Genomic DNA, 20,639 nt, shown 5'->3' with positions numbered 1-20,639 from the left:
ACCAACACATAAATGAATGACTAAATGTGATATATCTTCATGGATACTAAACTATGAAAGTATACAATAAACCAGGGACACTGGTTTAGAAACAGCTGGGACAACTCCAATTCAATGTTGAATGATGAGACTGAGGAATACTCTCACATCCACTCTGACCTGGCATACTACTAACATGCACAATGCAAACACAAGGAATTCAAAAATCCTACTTCCTCTGCGACTTTTAGGTCTTATGAGCAAATCTAGAAAATAGGAGAAATCCAAGGGAAGAAATGATAGCTGAATGGTTTGTCCATTGTTTCCGTAACGAGACTGACTCCTATGGAAAAGACTAAAAGAAAATATCCTCATTACTGATTTTAATAGAATCATAGACATGAAATTATAAATCCCTTCACTTTAAGTTAAGCATACTGGTTATTTCTGCTACCTAGAGAGGGAATCCTATCATAGACAATACCCAAAGAACAATACTTCCAATGCTGGCCGATTTCCTTTCAGCCCACACTAATAAATTTTCTTCAAGAACTGTACAACCTCAGCAGACAGCTATTTCCTCTGCAGCTCCCTCTCCACACTTTTAATCAGTAAGTTCTATAGATAGAGGTTTCAAAAAATTCCATGGAGCCCTTTCAAGTCCAAAGCTGTTTTTATTTGCTTTATTTTATTTATGACTTGCCTTAAGTGCTTATTTGTACAAGTAGTTCTTATACCTAAAGATCCAACCACATTCTAGCAGCGGTGGGAAACTTTTTTTCTGCCAAGGACAGTTTAGGATATTTATAACATCGTTTTTGAGGTCACACAAAATTATCAATCCATGCAGATAGTCATGGGTAGTACAGGAGAACCACACAAGAAACAATTGTGTCTGTCCTATCTTGTACCAAATGATTTCATACTTGGGGCCAGATGTTCCTCACCATGGTAAAAATAAGTATCTTTCAAGAATTATAGGTGTAATCCAACATAATATTTAACTTTTAAAAGTGATTAAAACCAGGTGCTGATGGCTTATGCCTGTAATCCTGTAATCCTATCTACCCAAGAGGCTGAAATCTGAGGATCATGGTTCCAAGCCAGCCAGAGCAGTAAATTCCACGGGACTCTTCTCTTTAACAAACAAACAAACAAAAAACAGAAGTGGAACTGTAACTCAAGTGCCTTGAGCAAAAAAGCTAAGGGGTAGCACCCAAGCCCTAGGTTCAAACCCCAGTACTAGAAAAAAAAAAAAGTCAACTAAGGCACAATATACTTGGTAAAGTCATAAGTTTGATAGACTGTGAGTCAACTGAAGAACAAATTCATGACACCATCAATGAAGCTGATAGCTAATGAGGAGACAGCAAAAGACAGGCTTGGGGAAGAGACATACAGAAAACTATTTTCCAGAACGTCAAAGTCCTTTGCTCACAGACTTAGACAGATGTTACCAATTCTACAGGAACTTAGAACAATGATTTTCAAATCATGGGTTTAGGTTCATTAGCAAGTTATAAAATAATTAAGGGTATGGAAATAGCATTACTATAAAATAATAGAAAATACCACTTCAGAACTGATGTATATCCTTTATAAACTTTTGTGAATCTATTTTAAAGTTTAGACACATATACATATATCTAACTTCATGCTGGATCACAAGGGCAAACATGTTTCCAAAAGGCTGAAAAACACTCTAAAGAACACATATATTTTTTTGTCTTAAAAATTTTAGTTGCAAGAATACTAATGAAATCTATACTAAACCTTATTATTAAGACTGAGTTATAAGGTATATATTTGTCTCTATATATATTAAGTTTGCCTTGAATCCTAATATAATTAAAGTAGATTTAGAGCCTATCTTCTGACACTCATTTGTGGTTACCAATGGTAGAAAGAACTGCCATTTTCTTTTTTTAAATACGTATTTATTGTAAAAATACTGTACAGAGGGGTTACAGTTACATGAGCAAGGTAATGAGTACATTTCCTATCAAGCATTGTTACCTCCTCCTTTGTTTTTCCCCTACCATCCCTTCCCTCTGATTACTACTTTCTGAGGACTGCATTAAACTAGAAATTATCCTAGATACCTTAGATAAATTGTCTGTCAATATACCTCAAAGATATAAATTATTATCCAAATTTCACATGGGAGATGATTGCTACTCAGGGAGGCACAATACCTTGCCCAGGGTTCTCAGAAACTGCCCACAAAGTGGGAGAGCTGAGGCTAAATAATACCACATTAGTCTACAATGTTGAGCTGTAAGAAAACATTTGTTTAAACTGAGTGTTTCTGGAATTAGTTCCTCGGAAATGACACTTAGGAAGTAGTGGATGACATTATTCTAACTCAGAACAGACACACTAGGAAAGTGCTACAGTTCAAACAGTAAGGACATGTTCAGAAGGTGACTCTACTCAGTGAAGAACAAATTCCTAAGATGCACTCTAAATCCCAACATTTAACAAGGCGATGTTCAGGCAGATTTCTTGGTACCTCAGGGCTCGTGTTGCAAATTTTCATCATTCTTCATGGCCAGAAATTATAGTAGAAAAAGTTGAGAGAACTGTACTCAGAATTAGCCTGACACTGGGCAGTAGTGTTGACCACCACCTTAAAGGGAATCCTGGAGCTGTATGATAGGAAATGTTGCCTCCACCTTCCTTCCTACATCACCGTCATGCACTGTTGAAGATTCCCTCCCAAAGGATGTGCAATTAAAATACAAATCTGCTTGATACCACATAAGACAATTTACCATTCCAATACACTTCCTGAGGATGCTCCAGATACTGAAGTCGTTTCTGGAAAACATAGGAGAGGGCAAGCTTGTTCTGAAAAAAGAAAAGAAAAACAAGAGATCATTTTCATATCATTGGCACTGGAAAGGAAAAGTTGTCATTAATATGCAAGTACAGACACATGTATAAGGTCTGACTTCAGTTTTGATTGAGGTGATCTCAATTCCCCTTAGCGCATGTCCTGTCATGGGGCTGTGTTTCTGATGCCTAATTCAAAACACACCTGCCAAATGCTGGTATTTACCCAATCATTATACTATGCCTGCTAAATACTAGAAACAAATGTTATCAGAGAGCCTAAGGAGTTTGTGAATTAAATAGAAAAATATATACCAACGGCCCAAGCCACAGTAAAATTTAGGTTCTGTACTTCCCCAAGACTGCTACTGAGTAAACTTGAGCACTCTAGATATATTAAAAAAAAACAAAAACAAAAAACCAACCAACAACTCTTTACAGATAAAATCACAGGAAAAGCATCTTCAAAGCTCTTGCAGAGGCTTGGAAGCAGCCAGCACAATGGCAGCTGTCAGTGGTGGAGGGTTTGTAGCTTGGATAAGCAGTTCATCACAGTCCAGCATTCTGATGACAGGCTGGATGGGTGGGAAGCCAAGCCTGTTCCCACAGGTCAGAAAAACAGCACTATGGGAAGGGAGAAGGAGGGGTGTACCCGGCAACTTTCTAAAGCACTGTGATAATAGTAATTCACTCTTCACAGTTATCTGAGGGTACAGCAAGGGATGCCAGTACTCTGGTTGCTTTCTGAAATAATCCACATAATTAAAATATTAAAATAAAAATTTATCTTCTAAAGAACTTCTCCATTAAACTTAATTTCAGTTATAGGGCTTAATAAAATGAAGTTTTGAAAGAAGCATTATTATTTGAAGTCTTCCATGATGAAATCCTGGTTTCTTGTCAGGAACATACACTGCTCTTTTTGGCAGATTTGTCATCTAACCAATCTGTTAGGTAAGTGACCACAGATGGTATTTAAATGCCCATTCTCCAAGACTATTGATATTTGTGACACGAACAATAGATGCCACAATATGAATCCCTGCCACCATCTATTTGTCCATGTATAATATAGTTTGAGACAGTGGAAAGGACAGAGGGAGGGATATATGGCAGGTGGGAGGAAAGGGCAGGCTAAATTTTCCATTTCCTAGCTATGATAAAAATAAATCAGATACATATGAAATGCAATATCACAGAGTGCTGAAAGATGACATATTTTTGAGGATCTGCAGCAATATCTAAGATATGCAGTCCATGTGCAGGTCAGATTACAAAATAAAAAATATAATCTGAAAAAAGTAATTCAGAAATATAGCACAACTCAGAATTTGTAAAGCCAAAATGAGCTTCACAGAATAAGAATGAGGGCTGCAATTTCCAATAAATGTTTACATGAAGTATATAGGCATGTCTTAAATAAATCTGATTAAAAACAAGAAGACAAGGCTAGAAAAACAACAAATATTTTGGAGACATTTCTTGAAGGCAAAAGGTAAGACTCCACCTGCTTTGTAATTAATTTAGGAACTGTCACAATACTGTCATCAAAAATCCTATCTTTAACTGTCTTGTACTCATTCTTTTTTCACATTTTAACCTAAATATTTACTTATTTATTTTTACTGTTATTATATCTTTTAAAATAAGTTTTTTTAAAAAATAAGTTTTTAATTGTGAAATACTGTACAGAGGGGTTACAGTTACATAAGTAAGGTAATGAGTACATTTCTTATCAAGCATTGTTACCTCTTCCTTTGTTTTTCCCCTACCATCCCTTCCCTCCACTTCCACAACTACACCCCCTTCCCTCACCCCACCCTACCCCCAACCTAAATTGTAAAGTTTGTTTTACAACATAGTGTCTTGTACATCTCACTGTTACAATGGGTCAACCTGTCTCCCTATTTAAACATTTTGTTTTTTCTTTTCCCCTCCCCAAATTATACCAACATCAAATACAGTGAAAACGGGTTATACCATGGGGGAGGAACATACAAAACAACAAAAAAAAAATCACATGGTACTTTATAAATACTTCTTTATACCTATATAATTTTTAAGTATTCCATTTTTAAAATTTTTTATTTTTTATTTTTTAATTTTTCCTTTATCTCTCTCATCCTATCCTTTTCTTCTCTCAATATCATTTCTTTATATTTACATAATTTTAAGTGTTTCTATTTTTAATTTTTTTTCATTTTTTTCTTTTTTTTTTTTAATCTCTCTCCTTTCATTCTGTCCTATCCACGTCTCTGAGATTAAGTCTTGGTTGAATTCACTCTTTCCTTTTGCCTCTCCACATCCCTCTAATCCTATTTTTTCCCACAACTGTACTCATTCTTATGCACATAATTTTGTGCTATTTTATGGAAATGTAGTAATTACTCACTTATGAGGCCAGATAATGTGACATAATCTATTTTTAAAAACAACCAGAAAGTAGAGATGAAAGAGATTTTGAAAGTGGCTATTATAAAGCTCAAGTTATTTTCTTGTGTAGGACATGCAGAGCTAAGCACAAACCTTCAGACCAAATTGTACTTTGTAACTGGGAACTTTGTATATGGGATATGTACACCATGCAGAAAATGTGGTTTTAATATTCAATGACTTCAGAGTTATGACCACGGATTCTATGTCAACAGCTTGAGGCAGCAGTCAGAAAGACAAGTGGCATTTTTCATTGCAGACTGCCAAATGGGAAGACAGCAGCCAAAGCAGCACCAAAAGTAACTCAAACTGGGATTCAGATCCACCAAGAGCAATTTTTAGGAGGAGGCCTAACACCTCCACTTAGGAGGACTTAGCGGAGAGAAGCTAGGCAAAAGTGCCTGGAAAATTGCCATGTGGAGGAAATATGTAGGAGAATCTAGAAGCTTGGGGAAATGTAGACATGACAGAGGTCCTAGAACATTAAGAAGTTGGTGTTTGGTGTCAATATCCCAATGACATTCTTTAATGAAATAGAAGAAGAAATCCAAAAACTAATATGAAATAATAGAAGACCTTGAATAGCAAAAACAATCCTTAGCAGGAAGACCAGTGCTAGAGGAATATCAAAACTAAATTTCAAACTATTATAAAGCTGTAGTCATAAAACCTGCTTAGTAAGCCGGGCACTGATGGCTCACGCCTGTAATCCTAGCTACTCAGGAGGCTGAGATCTGAGGATCGTGGTTCAAAGCCAGCCCGGGCAGGAGAGACCGTGAGACTCCTATCTCCAATAAACCACCAGAAAACCGGAAGTGGTGCTGTAGCTCAAGTGGTAGAGCGCTCGCCTTGAGCTGAAGAGCTGAGGGACAGCGCCCAGGCCCAGAGTTCAAGCCCCACGACTGACAAAAACAAAAACACACACACAAAAAAAAAAACACACAAAAAACTGCTTAGTACTGGCACAGGAACAGGCCTGAGGACCACTGGAATAGAATTGAAGACCCAGATGATTCCACAGATCTATGGTCACCTAATCTCTGATAAGGGAGCCAAAATGATCAGATTGAAGGAAGACAGCCTCTTCAACAAATGGTACTGGCAGAATTGGCTATACACATATAGAAAACTGAAGTCAGATCCTTATATATCACCCTGTACCAGAATCAGATACTCCAAATGGATCAAAGACTTGAGGTAAGAGCAGAGACCCTGAAAATATTACAGGAATGGATAGGGGATATGATAGGGCTCCTTGGCACAGGTTGAAACTTCCTAAATAAAGATCTGTGAAGATAAATTGGATTGCATTAAGCTGCAGAGCTTCTGCATGATAAAGAACATAGCTCACAAGATAAATTTAAAGCCCACAGATTGCGAGAAGATCCTCACTAGCTATATAACAGACAAGGGTGTCATATCAAAAATATGTCCAGAGCTCAAAAAACTAACCCTCCCCCCAACAACAAATCCTCAACAAAACAACCACTCCATTGGTAAGTGGGCTAAATAATTAAAAACAAGACTTCTCTGGAGAGGAAATAAAGACTGGCCAACAGACACATGAAAAAATATTCAACATCTCTGGCCATAAAAGAAATGCAAATCAAAACAACATTAAGATTCCACCTCACCCCAGATAGAATGGCCATTATAAAGAAAAAAAAATAATAGATGCTGGCGGGGATATGGCCAAAAGGGAATGCTACTACACTGTTGGTGGGAATGTACGCTGGTTCAACCATTCAGGAAAGTAGTATGGAGGTTCCTCAAAAGACTAAACATAGAACTCCCCTATGATCCAGCTATCCCACTTCTGGGCATTTAGCTAAATGATACAAGCAAGGTCACATTATAGCTACCAGCACAACTATGTTCACTGAAGTAGTATTCAACATAACTAAGATATGGAACCAACCCAGATGCCCCTCAATAGATGAATGGATCAAGTAAATGTGGTATATACACAATGGAATTCTATGCCTCCATCAGAAAGAATTATATCACCCCATTTGTAAGGAAATTGGACAGACTTGGAAAAAGTCATATTAAGTAAAGTAAGCCAGACCAAAGAAATATAGGCTCCATGATTTGCCTCATTTGTAATAATTCGTATATGTCTAGGATAGTCCTAGTAAAAGATAACAACAGCTCAAAAGCTATGTTCAAATGACCATATAAAATGTTAATTGAAATGAACTCCAATATATGGAAATAAGAGGCCTTTTTTTGTTGTTGACCTTGTTGTCATCAATGGTCTTTCTTTACTATTTTATTTTTCTTTTTCCCTTTGGCTTATCCCAGTAGTAATGTTTTTGATTCTGGTACCCTGCGTCTTGTACTGATTTGGGGAAGGGAAGGGGAATAACAAAATGGTGAAACAAGGACAAAAGGTGACCCAATGTAACAATGATACCCACAAGACACTATTGGAAATGAACTTTACAACTTCAGAAGTAGGGGTGGTGGAGTTGGGTAAGAATAGAGGGAGAAAAACAAAGGACAATGTTCAATAAGAAATGTACTCATTAACTTACTTATGTAACAGTAACCCCTCTGTACAGCACCTTTATAACAAAATATAATAATAAACAAAAGAAGTTGGGGCTTGGGTGGCAGGAGTAGCAACAACCTTTTTTTTGGGGGGGGGTTTGGTCGTGGGGCCTGAACTCTGGGCCTGGGCACTGTCCCTCAGCTCTTCAGCTCAAGGCTAGCACTCTACCACTGGAGCCACAGCGCCACTTCCGGCTTTTTCTTTTTGCTTATGTGGTGCTGAGGAATCGAACCCAGGGCCTCATGCATGCAAGGCAAGCGCTCTACCACTGAGCCACCTTCCCAGCCCCAGCAACATCCTTTTAACACTCCCAATGCCTCACCTCACTATGCATCTCTGTCTGCCTCTTTTTATAGCACTGATCATCATGCGACATGCTTACATATGACTCTCTGCACGAATTACATAGCTAGATTCCCCAAAAGCATGTTTTATTTACTGCTGCAGCCTGGCTGAGACTAGGTCTAACACAGGATATAAGTTCAAGTATTTATTGAATAAGCTTTGGAATTTATGAGTCTTGTTAGCAGACAGTATCTCTTTCATAAAGAATTTGGTTTACTCAGTGATACCCAAGAGTAGGACAAGTACTACTGCTGGTAGTTGATGTTAGTTTGGCTGGGTGGTTGACACACAGGATTGTCGTACAAGTAATACCAATAATGTTCAAGAAAGTCCACCTTATGAAAGGATTCAGGCAGAGGCTGCATCAGGCATAGCATGGAAAGACATTCCTGGATGGGGTGAAAACCTATGTTGCTGGACATCTTTTGGAGAACAATATAGACTCCATAACAAAGAGTTTTTCAGTGCAAATGTCAACAGTGCCAAAGTTGAGGCCTGCCAGAGGAATACTGCCATCATTGTACTATCATTACAAACGTTGTAGCAGTCATATTAAAAAGTAAAAGAAGCTAACTTTAATAACTGTCTTTAATCCAACATATTAGAATATTAGCATTTAACATGTATCTAACATATTATCAGTTAACCTTTTTCCCACACTACCTTCAAAATGCTCTATGTATTTTATACTTGAAGCACATCCTAATTTGTTTACTATTTCCAATAGTTTAAGTGAAATTTAGTAATAGCAGAACAAAACTGTGTTTACTTCACTTTATAAGTTATATGAATTAAAATGAAATACACTTGAAGATTCAGTTTAGAGGTCAGACACTGGTGGCTCACCTATAATCCTAGCTACTCAGGAGGCTAAAACCTGAGGCTTGCAGTTCAAAGCCAGCCTGGCCATAAAAAAGTCAGCGAGACTCCAGCAAAAAACTAGAAGTTGTAGGTATGGCTTCAGTGGTGGAGTACCAGCCTTGAACATAAAAGCCAAGTGAGAGGCTGAGTTCAAGCCTCACTATTGGCACAAAAAATACAAACGCAGGGCTGGGAAAGTGGCTTGTGGTAAAGTGCTTGCCTTGCATGCATGAGGCCCTGGGTTCGATTCCCCAGCACCACATAAGCAAAAAAGAAAAAAGCCGGAAGTGGCGCTGTGGCTCAAGTGGTAGAGCGCTATCCTTGAGCTGAAGAGCTGAGGGACAGTGCCCAGGCCCAGAGTTCAGGCCCCACAACTGGACCCCCACAAAAAATACAAACGCAACAAAAAATACAAACAAAGTTCAGTTTCTTGATCATCCTAGCAGCATTCTAGCACTCTAAAGCAGGATGTAGACAGAAGTGGAATACTGGCTGAAGATTGTGAAGGGAGGAGCAAAACCCACAAAATTACAGGAGTTCAAAGTCAATGAGACAGAAATCGCTTACAATTTAAGCAAGAAATCTATATCTTCTGCAGTATCGTAGGACAAGAGTAATTTCAAATAAGTAGATTAAATGTTTTAAATAATTTGTAGTGTAAATGATATTTTCCTACATTTTAAAATTTCATTCTTGCCGGGCGCTGGTGGCTCACGCCTGTAATCCTAGCTACTCAGGAGGCTGAGATCTGAGGATCGCGGTTCAAAGCCAGCCCGGGCAGGAGAGACCGTGAGACTCCTATCTCCAATAAACCACCAGAAAACCGGAAGTGGCGCTGTAGCTCAAGTGGTAGAGCGCTCGCCTTGAGCTGAAGAGCTGAGGGACAGCGCCCAGGCCCAGAGTTCAAGCCCCACGACCAACAAAAAAAAAAAAATAAATAAAATAAAATAAAATAAAATAAAATAAAATTTCATTCTTTCCACTAGGAAAAAGATAGAAGTCCATAATGATGGAGGCAGTGTTACTCCAGGCAGAGATCAGAACAGAATTTTAGGGCTGAAAGCATAGATAAGTGATTCTCTTCCCTTGGAGTGGATGTGAGGGCCATTATCCTGTGTTCTATGCTTCCTTTTTCCTTCACACAGAAAGAAAACACCCTGTACCAGGGACTGACAGTGCTAGGCCTAGTTCTATTTTTGCCCCTACAGATGACATTATGACTATCTACACAACACAGAAGCTGGTTTTTAAGTGAGAATCCTCCTCACAGTTGTTTTATCTTTGTGATGAAAATGTCTATACTTGTTATCCCACCATTATTTCTCTGCTTCACTGTGTAAAACAAAGTCCAAATGGATCCAAATCAACATATGAAGCAAGACTCTAATTCTCATTAAGAGAAAAGTTGGTCTAGGTCAGGAGATCACTACACTCTCCTTCCACCTCAGGTTTTAAATAATACATGGGTACCAGGAACCCTGTGAAATGCTCCTCTGGACAAATTTTGCAAATTCAGAGAATTATATAGGATCACTCATCTACCTCCTACATTCCTATTCTTGCATCACTAAATTAAACACAACATTTCTGGCTCACAAAGTCCACTGGAAAACAAGTGGATGGATACAACACAAGTAAGCAAAACTAAGCTTTGGCTGGACTTAGTTACTAGGTGTTATCATGCTATTCAAGTTTGTCCCTTAATTCTCAGGAGGAACAAGTAAACTCTTCTAAATCTTGAGTAAGGATATGTACATCCTTACTCAAGTATCACTGTACTGGGGTTAAAGTCTTTTCATGAATGTAGTCTCACTATGTCCCACAGAGCCTGGGGCAAATCTACCAAGTCAAGGCTACATTCACCTATTGGTAGTAGAGAGATCTGTGTTTGGAAAAAGAATGCACAGGACAGAGTCTCTCGGAAAAAGAGGTTCCAGCTTCTGACTTATATGAAGTTTTTAATCTTTGTTATTTTTTATAAACATCCTAGGATAAAAATATTCACAGTCATTAGCATCATCTGGCCACCAAATCACTCCAGTACTTTCTTTGTAAATATTGTTCACAACCTATGTGGAAGATCATTTTTTTTTCTAAACCTAGCTATGGTTTTATGCTTTACCAAACCAAATCCATATACCAGAAAGACTGCACATGGCAGCACCACAATCTGTACTTGAAACATAATGAGCTATTTTTGTATTGTCCCAATTGACAAGAAAAACATGCCTGAAATGATGGCCAGTCCAGAAGAAAACTAAATCTCTTATATTTTACAGAGTTTGGTAATCTCATTCTTAAAATTTTTTTAGGAATTCAAGTTCTATATCAAAACTGAAATGTATACAAGAAAAACAATCTCAAATATATTCTAACTGGTAGTAAATATAATTAAGTGAGCCTACTAATAATGCTATTTTTCAAATTATCAAATATATTGTTATTTAACAAATGAAATAATCTATTTTATAAAGAACAGTGTGGTTATCTATTGTCCCTTCTAATGCCAACAGTAATAGTCTGAGGCTCATTTCCACTTTCTCTGCGAGAGAGGGGTGGACAATTATAAATGTTCTTACTGAACAGTTACTTCTAGTCCATGTTACTTTTTTTAAGTTTTTAGTGGTGCTGGGGTTTGAACTCAGGGCCTCCTTGTGCTTCTTAGGCAGGCAGTCTACCACTTGAATCATGTACAGGTGGGATTACAGGCATAAGCCACTGCATTCAGCCTACATTATTTTCTTACTAATATATCAAGGATACTTCTTCTGATAGATATATGGTATACATCTCTATTTTCTACTATCATTAGGCAAACAAGTACAATTTTATAACTTTATGAAGTACTATATAATGTTGTTGATGGGGACCAAACTTGGCCACATACATGCTAAGCAAGTGCTCTACCATTGGGCTTTACTCCCAACCCTTCAGTTTTCTTTTTTTTTCTTTCTTTCTTCTTTTTTTTTTCCAGTCCTGGATCTTGAACTCAGGGCTTGAGCACTGTTGCTGAGCTTCCTTTTGCTCAAGGCTAGCACTCTACCATTTGAGCCAGAGTGCCATTTCTGGCTTTTTCTGTTTATGGAGTACTGAGGAATCAAACCCAGGGCTTCATGAATACTAGGCAAGCACTCTACCACTAAGCCACATTCCCAGCCCTAGGTTATAAGGGGTTAAAACCTTTGTAATATTTACAGGTTTTAATTTTTCTTTTAATTAAAGCAAGTGTGTGTGTGTGTGTGTGTGTGTGTGTGTGTGTGTGTGTGTGTTAGGCTTGGATACTGACGTTGAGCTTCTATCTCAAGGATAGTGTTCTAGCTATAGCTCCACTTCTACATATGTGGTGGTTCAGTGGAAATAAGAGTCTCATGGACTTTTGTGTGTCTGCTGGCTTCAAAATATGATCCTTAGATGTCAACCTCCTGAGTAGCTAGGATTAGAGGCATGAGCCACTGATGCTGGGCTTAATTTTTTAAATAGCTTTTATGTTTTATAGCCTGATTAAGACTTCTGTCACTTTAATTTTTTAAATTATGTTCTAATTCTTTAATAATCAAAATGCATACATGTATACGAAGCCCACAACTCCATGTAAAATGGCAAGTTTCCTTTAAGAAACTTGTCTCCATTCTGTTTGGGACACAGTGACTGTGGAAGGTTCTCAGGCCCTCTGTGCCCTTCCTGTCTCCTTTCTTACAAGTCAGAAGAACTCTTCTCCCAACATTTCTTTAATTCATGTTTCCAAGAACCTAAAAGTCTCCATTTTTATTTACCTTCTATCTAATTTCACAAGACCATTGATCATCGAATTTCCTGCCTTAGGGAGGATAAGAAAAGTTGAATTTTTAAAAGCAGTATTTTCACAAAAAATCTTCCCTAACTTTAAATGAATTCTACCAGGATGAAGTATTTGAATACTAATTGGCTAATGCTCAACTAGTGCTTGCTCCATGCTAGACCTAGAGTTAATTCCTTAATGTGCATCCACTGATTTCTCAGAACAGTTGTGTACATTGACTCACTCACTGAATACGGTGGTTGATCACATGTAAGGGGCATACAAATTACTAACTTGAAAAATCTCTGCTGTACTGAGACCCTGGAAGAGATTCACCAACTACAGCATTCATCCTCTTGGTGTAAAGCCTTTCTAGGAAGACAGAGCAGGATTGTAGAGAATCTTCTTTTGCCTGCTTTTCCTTTCGGTAGCTGTGATTTTTTTTTTTTTCTGTCAGAGCCTTTGCTCCCATTTTTCTGTGCTTTGACTGGCACTTAAAAGTTTTTATGAACTTGAACTAGTAGTAAGTATTCAGTGTTTCCTAGTATTTCACTAGTCTCAATGTTTCCACTTTAAAAAATGAGAATATTAGTATTTCATATGGCCATGATTAATGTTGCTGTGAGATGCACACCCAGCAGTATTTTTTAATTTTTGAGTCTCATTCATTATGGTCTGTATATTTAATTTAATGGCTAACATAACTACCATTTAAAAATGAACAGAATATCTAAGTATAGGTATTATTCAAATTTTGTTCCACTAACACACATATCTCTATGGGCATATTATATGATTATATGTGTGTATGTATCACTATATATATATATTGACTCAACAATGTTCTTAACTATACAAAGGTTTTCACAGAGAGAGAGAGAGAGAGAGAGAGAGAGAGAGAGAGAGAGAGAGAGAGAGAGAGAGAGAGAGAAGACAAAATACTGTTGTGCTTAAGTTCCCTGGGTAGGCTTTACACTTGGAGGATGAATCCTCTAGTGAGTGAATCTCATTCAGGATCTCCTATCAGTATGGCCTGGAGAAGATTTTTCATACTAGTAAGCTACTCCCTCTGAGAACTTGTTGCTGGAGGCTAGGGGATGTTAAAAGAAGATTCTTTAAAAAGAGTCTGTGGTTAAGGCACAAAAGAGCAACTTGGCAGGAACTATGATTTGGTAAAGTCTCTTTCTTCCCCATAATCTAATAATACACTGGTATTCTTTTTTTACTTTCATATAATCTTGAGGAAAGTACTATGTAAACTATGACCAAATAAAAATTTTTGTTTAATTGAAAAGAAAGAAAATATACTAATAAATCCCTAACTTAATTTCACTGAGTTTTAAACATTCCACTGACATCATTAAATATTATTAAAGCTGACTCTTGTCTTCAGAGCTCAGGTAATCTTCTACCAGATACAACACGAGAAAACTGTAAGCATGGCTTCTTTGCTCAGACTTCTCTTCTGAAGAAAGGGCTCAGGGAATGATCTTAAAATCAACCACACTGTCGGCAACAGGATTTTTGTTGTGTGCCAGTCCTGGGGCTTAAAGTCAGAGCCTGGGCATTGTCCCTGTGCTTTTTCACTCAAGGACAATATTCTACCACTTGAGCCACTGCTCCATTTCTGGCATTTTGGAGGTTAGTCTGAAATAAGAGTCTCATGAACTTTCCTGCCTAGGCTGGCTTTGAACTGCAGTCCTCAGATCTCAAGTCTTCTGAGCAGCTAGGATTACAAGTGTGAGCCAGCAGTGCCCAGCAAACAATGGGATTTTGAAAGCAACTACATGTTCTAATTTAGAACAGTAAGGTTGGCTAGTTCTACACTCTGCTTATATTACAATTATCCAAATATTCCCTGTCTTGAATCATTCTCTGTTATTTTTGTGCAAACCAGTCACAAGGGTGTAACCCACTTCCCAGAAGTTAGAGTGCATGTTTTAGACTCCTCTACATCACTCATAATGTAGGATTTGACATGACAGGCACTCAATGTTATAATAGTTTTATCAAAATCTGTTAGTAGAAGAGACAAAAAAAAAAAAAAAGAAAATATTTTTGGTCAGTTGTGGGGCTTTAACTCTGGACCTTGGGGTTGACCCTGAGTTCTGATTCAGCTCAAGGTGAGCACTCTACCACTTGAGCCACAGCACCACTTGTGGTTTTCTGGTGGTTAATTGGAGATAAGTGTGTCACAGATTTTCCTTCCCCGGGCTGGCTTTGAACCCTCAGATCTCAGCCTCCTGAATAGTTAGGATTACAGGCATGTGCTACCAGCGCCTGGCTTCTAGGAAACTTTTTGAGAAATGTTTTCAAATCCAACATACATTTGCATTTGCATGTAAACACTGTTCATGATAATAAATACCCTGTAGGTATCATAATTTTAAGTAGCAGCATACTTATTTGAGCATTTAGAAAACTAAAAAAACAAAAATCAAAAAAATCCCACAATTCTACTTTCTGATTAAAGATCAAAGGAATGAATTAAAAGTCTAAGAAATATCTTTACAGAGAAACAGACTTCATATTAAAATTTTATACATGAAAATATGTACCATGTTTTGTATTTGTGAATATTCACTTACACAGCTCTTTTTACCTTCTGTAAGAATTTTCCTCTCTCCTAAAAATACTAGCTTGAACTCCTAGCTTAAATATAATCTTTTTTTTTTTTTTCCGGTCATGGGGACTGAACTCTGGGCCTGGGTGCTGTCCCTCAGCTCTTCAGCTCAAGGCTAGCACTCTACCACTTGAGCCACAGCGCCACTTCTGATTCTTTCTGCTTATGTGGTACTGAGGAATCAAACCCAGGGCTTCATGCATTCAAGGCAAGCACTCTATCACTGAGCCACCTTCCCAGCCCCTTAAATATAATCTTAATGAACACAGCTTGCATCTTAATTTCTATTGCCCTATTGATGTTTAATAAGTACCCAACTGAAAGTCTTTCAAACTAAGAAATCCTAGGCAAATTTATAGTCACAAAATAGAGGATGATCTGTTAAACCTGTAGTGAATCAGAGAACATTAACAGTCAGTATATGCTGGTGAGATAAATCTTATGTCAGGCTGGGTGCCGATGGTTCACGCCTGTAATACAAGCTACTCAGAAGGCTGAGATCTGAGGATTGCAGTTCAAAATCAACCTGGACAGAAAAGGCCCCACGAGATTCTTATCTTGAATTAACCACTCAAAACCCAGAAGTGGAGCTATGGTTCCAAGTGCTAAGTGATAACCTTGAGCTGAAGAGTTCAGGGACATTGCCAGGCCCAACAAAAACAAAAACAAAAACCAACTTATGTCAGTTTGTTTTCTACTCAATAGGTTCCAGAATAAGGCTATGTGAAGATAATCTAAAATTGAGAATCCTTTGTCAGTCTATTCATGATAAAAGTATCCTGTCCACACTTTCTCATGGCCTGCTAACTTACATGGTAAAAGCTAAACAATTCTACACTTAAGCTTTTAGCTCCACATTCTTTTTTTTTTTTTGGGGGGGGGGGGGTCCGGTTGTGGGGCCTGAACTCTGGGCCTGGGCGCTGTCCCTCAGCTCTTCAGCTCAAGGCTAGCGCTCTACCACTTGAGCCACAGTGCCACTTACGGCTTTTTTTTTTTTGCTTATGTGTGCTGAGGAATCGAACCCAGGGCCTCATGCATGCAAGGCAAGCACTCTACCACTGGGCCACCTTCCCAGTCCCTAGCTCCACATTCTTGTAACAAAAAATAACAACAAAAATGTGAACTATAATGGAACTGTCTGTGACTGATAGGGAAGAGGTCTGGTAGAAACTGGTAAGACCTGATACTAAGAGATGTTCTTCAAGACTAACCTTGCTCTGGAACACACTGACATCATTTATGGTCTTGTGTGTCTGATTCCAAATGAAGAAAAGAAAGTTCTGGTATAATCCATTTAAGGCTACCTTGAGGAAAAGTTTTCATTTATGTATTACCATGTCATTATAAGCTCATTATACCTTTAAATTACCTCTCTTCACCATTTCTGCTTAGATGGTCATGGGTAATTGCATGTGAAATGATTCTTGAGCCAGGTCATATTTTTTTTCACAAACTTCATGTCAGTCGCTCCCTATAGGCCTGTATGGGGCAGGGGCTCAACATACCAAGTCTCTAAAAAAAAACTTGCTGAGTTTAAGTGTGAGGATTGGTCTTGACCACTCTCTGAGATGACTCACTTGCACCTCTGAAAGTGCCCTCTAATATAAACTTTCAACTTAAGTGGTACTCTTTAAAAGATGACCACATTTCTAACATTTTTGGGGTCAGTTACAGCAATTTTATTAATAATTCTAATGGAAACAAATGTCCATCAAGGGGGAGTATAGGTAAGTACATTGTTCCAGGTTTGAATCTAGAAAAACATGGGAGGAGGGGGGTTCCTTTGCAAATTCAGAATGCCAATGAAATCTAATACAAACCAGTATTCTAACTTAAGACTCAGCCAGACATGAAGGGGGAAGGGTCAGCTCACCAGCTGAATATTTAACCTGCTCCTAGAAATCTTCAACTAAAATTAGCCTGGCAACTTAGAAGTAAGTCAGCACAAGTCCAAAATCGGAGTCTAAGACTAGTCATTTGCCTTTTATAGTTTCTCACCTTTAAAAATTCCTACCTACTTGCTTTCTTATTTTCGTAATTTTATGTAACTGAGACATACTATTTGATTTACTATTTGATTTATGAAGTAGTTTGATAATTTGAGATTTATTCTTCATTTTTGATCTTTTAAGTTATATATAATCTGATATGTATGTGTCACTCATTTGTGTGTACACTTAAAAATATGGTTCTGCAAAGCAAAGATTGGATTATACTACTCATTTATAGAAAGTTTTACTTGTTTTTAGTAAGATAAAATATTATATATAATAAAATGCATATATTAAAATTTCTAGAATTCATCGTCAAACTTCAAGAACACAGTAAGTTCACTTCTTTTATTGTTAGTTTATCATAACTGCATTGACAGGAAAGCCATCATATTTTAAGGCCAAAAGGTACTGAAGAAAGATACCTCTGAACGAGTGGGAAGACACACAACTTTGTGGCGTTTGACTGCCTACAGTGGCAGGCTACTGCATCATGCTCAGCAGAGCTGGAGGAAGGCAGGATGCCACATAAAGGAGGGCTTTAACTTAGGGTCAAAAGTGACTACTCTTTACTCATCCTTTTCTCTGAGATAATTAGGGCTTTTTTGGGGGGCGGGTCTGGTCGTGGGGCCTGAACTCTGGGACTAGGCGCTGTCCCTCAGCTCTTCAGCTCAAGGCTAGCGCTCTACCACTTGAGCCACAGCGCCACTTCTGGCTTTTTTCTTTTTGCTTCTGTGGTGCTGAGGAATCGAACCCAGGGCCTCATGTATGCAAGGCAAGCGCTCTACCACTGAGCCACCTTCCCAGCCCTAATTAGGGCTTTTTGCAATGGGTACTGAAATGGATATGACTTCACTGAAAAGTGTAGTTCATGATCACCAGAACTTAAAGGAAGTAGTTTTAGGGTCAGAATGCCGGTGACATGCATGATGTGTGATGTGCAGATCACAGCCAACATAGACTCTTCCTATAAGACTTATGTAGGCCTCCTGAACATGCACTGCTTAGACCCATAGAGGGAACAAGATGGAGAGCATAAATTTCCAATAGTCCTTCTGGGTGTTTTATCATAGTAGTCTTATTGGTGTGGGAGGAGAAAGAAACTCTTCCTGACTACCTAAAAATGTCTTGGGCTCCATATTAAGAGGCTGAATATGCTCCATCTACATTACTAGTCTTACAGCAGTGAGAGGTATGGCAACAAGGGGTAAGTGCTGGACAGAAAGTGCTGATTTTGGGGCTGGGAAGGTGGCTCAGTGGTAGAGCGCTTGTCTTGCATGTGTGAGGCCCTGGGTTCGATTCCTCAGCACCACATAAGCAAAAAGAAAAAAGCTAGAAGTGGTACTGTGGCTCAAGTGGTAGAGCGCTAGCCTTGAGCTGAAGAGTTCAGGCCCAGAGTTCAGGCGCCAGGATCGGACCCTCCCTGCCACCAGCAAAAAAAAAAAAAAAAAAAAAAAGGCTGATTTGAATGAAACTCTGGACCAAGATTTTTTGAATGTATTGTGTGGTACCTGAACCACTTTAGACAAGAATTTTAGATCCCATAAAGAGGATTACAGAGAAATCATTTATGGCCAGAAATGAAACAAACAGAAATACAGATCAACTCTATAACAGAAGTACTTCTCTGTAAACATCCTGTGCCTCTTTTTGTAGCTCTAAACTAACTTCCCTTTAAGTCATAACCTCAAAATAAATATTAACAATGTTTGTGATCTGTTCTTTACCTAGGTCAATATCTTGATTTAACTTCCTGTTCCAACTTTTTCAAGATGTGTGATGCTAACCAGCAGAGATAGGATTTCTAGGTACAGAGCTGAATTTCTGTTCCTTCCTGTGCTATGACATATTATATCTTTCCAATGATCTCTAACCATTGTGCCAAGTTCCCTTGTGTTTCCTTTCTGAATTCTCTGGGCACAGTGAAATACCTGTGCTACAAAAGATGGTATTCTTTCCTAAAGAAGGTTACTTCTGCCTAAAACATACAATGAGGTCCAAGTGGTACAACCACCTGTTTTTGTTTTTAAATCTTCTTCATTGCCCAGCACCAGTGGCTCACACCTGCAATCCTAGCTACTCAGGAGGCTGAGATCTGAGGATCACAGTTCAAAGCCAGCCCAGGCAGGAAAAGACCATGAGACTCTAATCTAATAAAGCACTCAGAAAACCAGAAGTGGGAAGTGGCACTGTGGCTCAAGCGGTAGAGCACTCGCCTTGGCTGAAGAGCTCAGGGACAGCACCTAAGCCCAGAGTTCAAGCCCTATGACCACCAACAACAAAAATCCTCTTCATTATTTCCATTAAGACAAATTATATCAATTATATCCTTAAGGAAAACAGCCAGAAAGATTCACTGGCATTAACAGAACCCATTGGTACTGAAAATAATACCTAATTTCCATGAAAATACTATAACTTTAATTATTCTTCTATTCTCTGGAGTATTCTGCTTTGGTAGAAAGATGGAATATATTAAAGATGCTTATGGGGAATATATTTTATCTCAGAGCAACTTTAAAAGTAATACAATTTTCTGTGGGTTCATTTATTCAAATTAACTCAAATGGAAACTTAAAAAATCTGGACACTTTAGTTTGTAGTAGTCAACACTGAGCCACTAATAAATGGGTGCTTACTGACCATTTTAGTACTGTGATTCCAATTCTCTGAATTATCACACAAAAGAAGCTATATTAAAGGCCAGACAAATCACCTTAAATTTCAGAGTATGAAATATTATCTTTAAATCTTTCATTATTTGAAATATCTATTAAAATCTACATTTAAAATGTAGAATAGTCTCTGAAGTCAGAAAATTTACTTTGAATACACACCATGCTATGGATGTACTGGATGTACTGTCTAACTAAGACACTTTACCTGTCTCATTTTTTTCATCTTTACAACCTAGCTGCAACTCAAGAGATACTTTGATAATCAAAATGACAATCAAAAAGTGATAAATTACTTCAGATATACCAATATATTATCCCAGTTAGCCTGAGACATCATTACCACACATTCACTTGCAAAGAACCCTGAGTCTATAGGGTAAGAATACAGCATGCTTTGAAAGAGACAGTATCTTTGTATGATCTCTACTTTATAGGTCCTATTCAGCATCTAGCAGAAGCAGCCAAAGGCTTGGTAAATGTTTACCAAAGCCAATTAACTATCTTAACTCACAGACCCCAAAGTGAGTTCTGAAGAGGAAGTCAATAGATCTCATGATCAAGG

The 20,639-nt window shown here is 38.1% G+C and overlaps 1 protein-coding gene across 6 annotated transcripts in view; it reads right to left on the bottom strand.

Annotated features, from left to right (window-relative positions):
* Nucleotides 1-20,639, bottom strand: part of Osbpl1a (oxysterol binding protein like 1A) — a 217,440-nt gene that overhangs the window by 26,586 nt on the left and 170,215 nt on the right. For all 6 annotated transcript variants that reach the window (XM_070029418.1, XM_070029419.1, XM_070029420.1 and 3 more), the window contains one exon: nucleotides 2,754-2,829. In XM_070029418.1, coding sequence (XP_069885519.1) covers nucleotides 2,754-2,829 — 76 coding nt within the window. The remainder of the gene's footprint in view (nucleotides 1-2,753; nucleotides 2,830-20,639) is intronic.

Source organism: Dipodomys merriami, unplaced genomic scaffold, assembly GCF_024711535.1.
Source record: "Dipodomys merriami isolate MVZ:Mamm:240054 unplaced genomic scaffold, mDipMer1.0.p SCAF_2, whole genome shotgun sequence".
Lineage (NCBI taxonomy): Eukaryota > Metazoa > Chordata > Mammalia > Rodentia > Heteromyidae > Dipodomys > Dipodomys merriami.
Note: the sequence above shows the minus strand (reverse complement) of the source record. Positions and strands in the feature narration are given on the sequence as shown.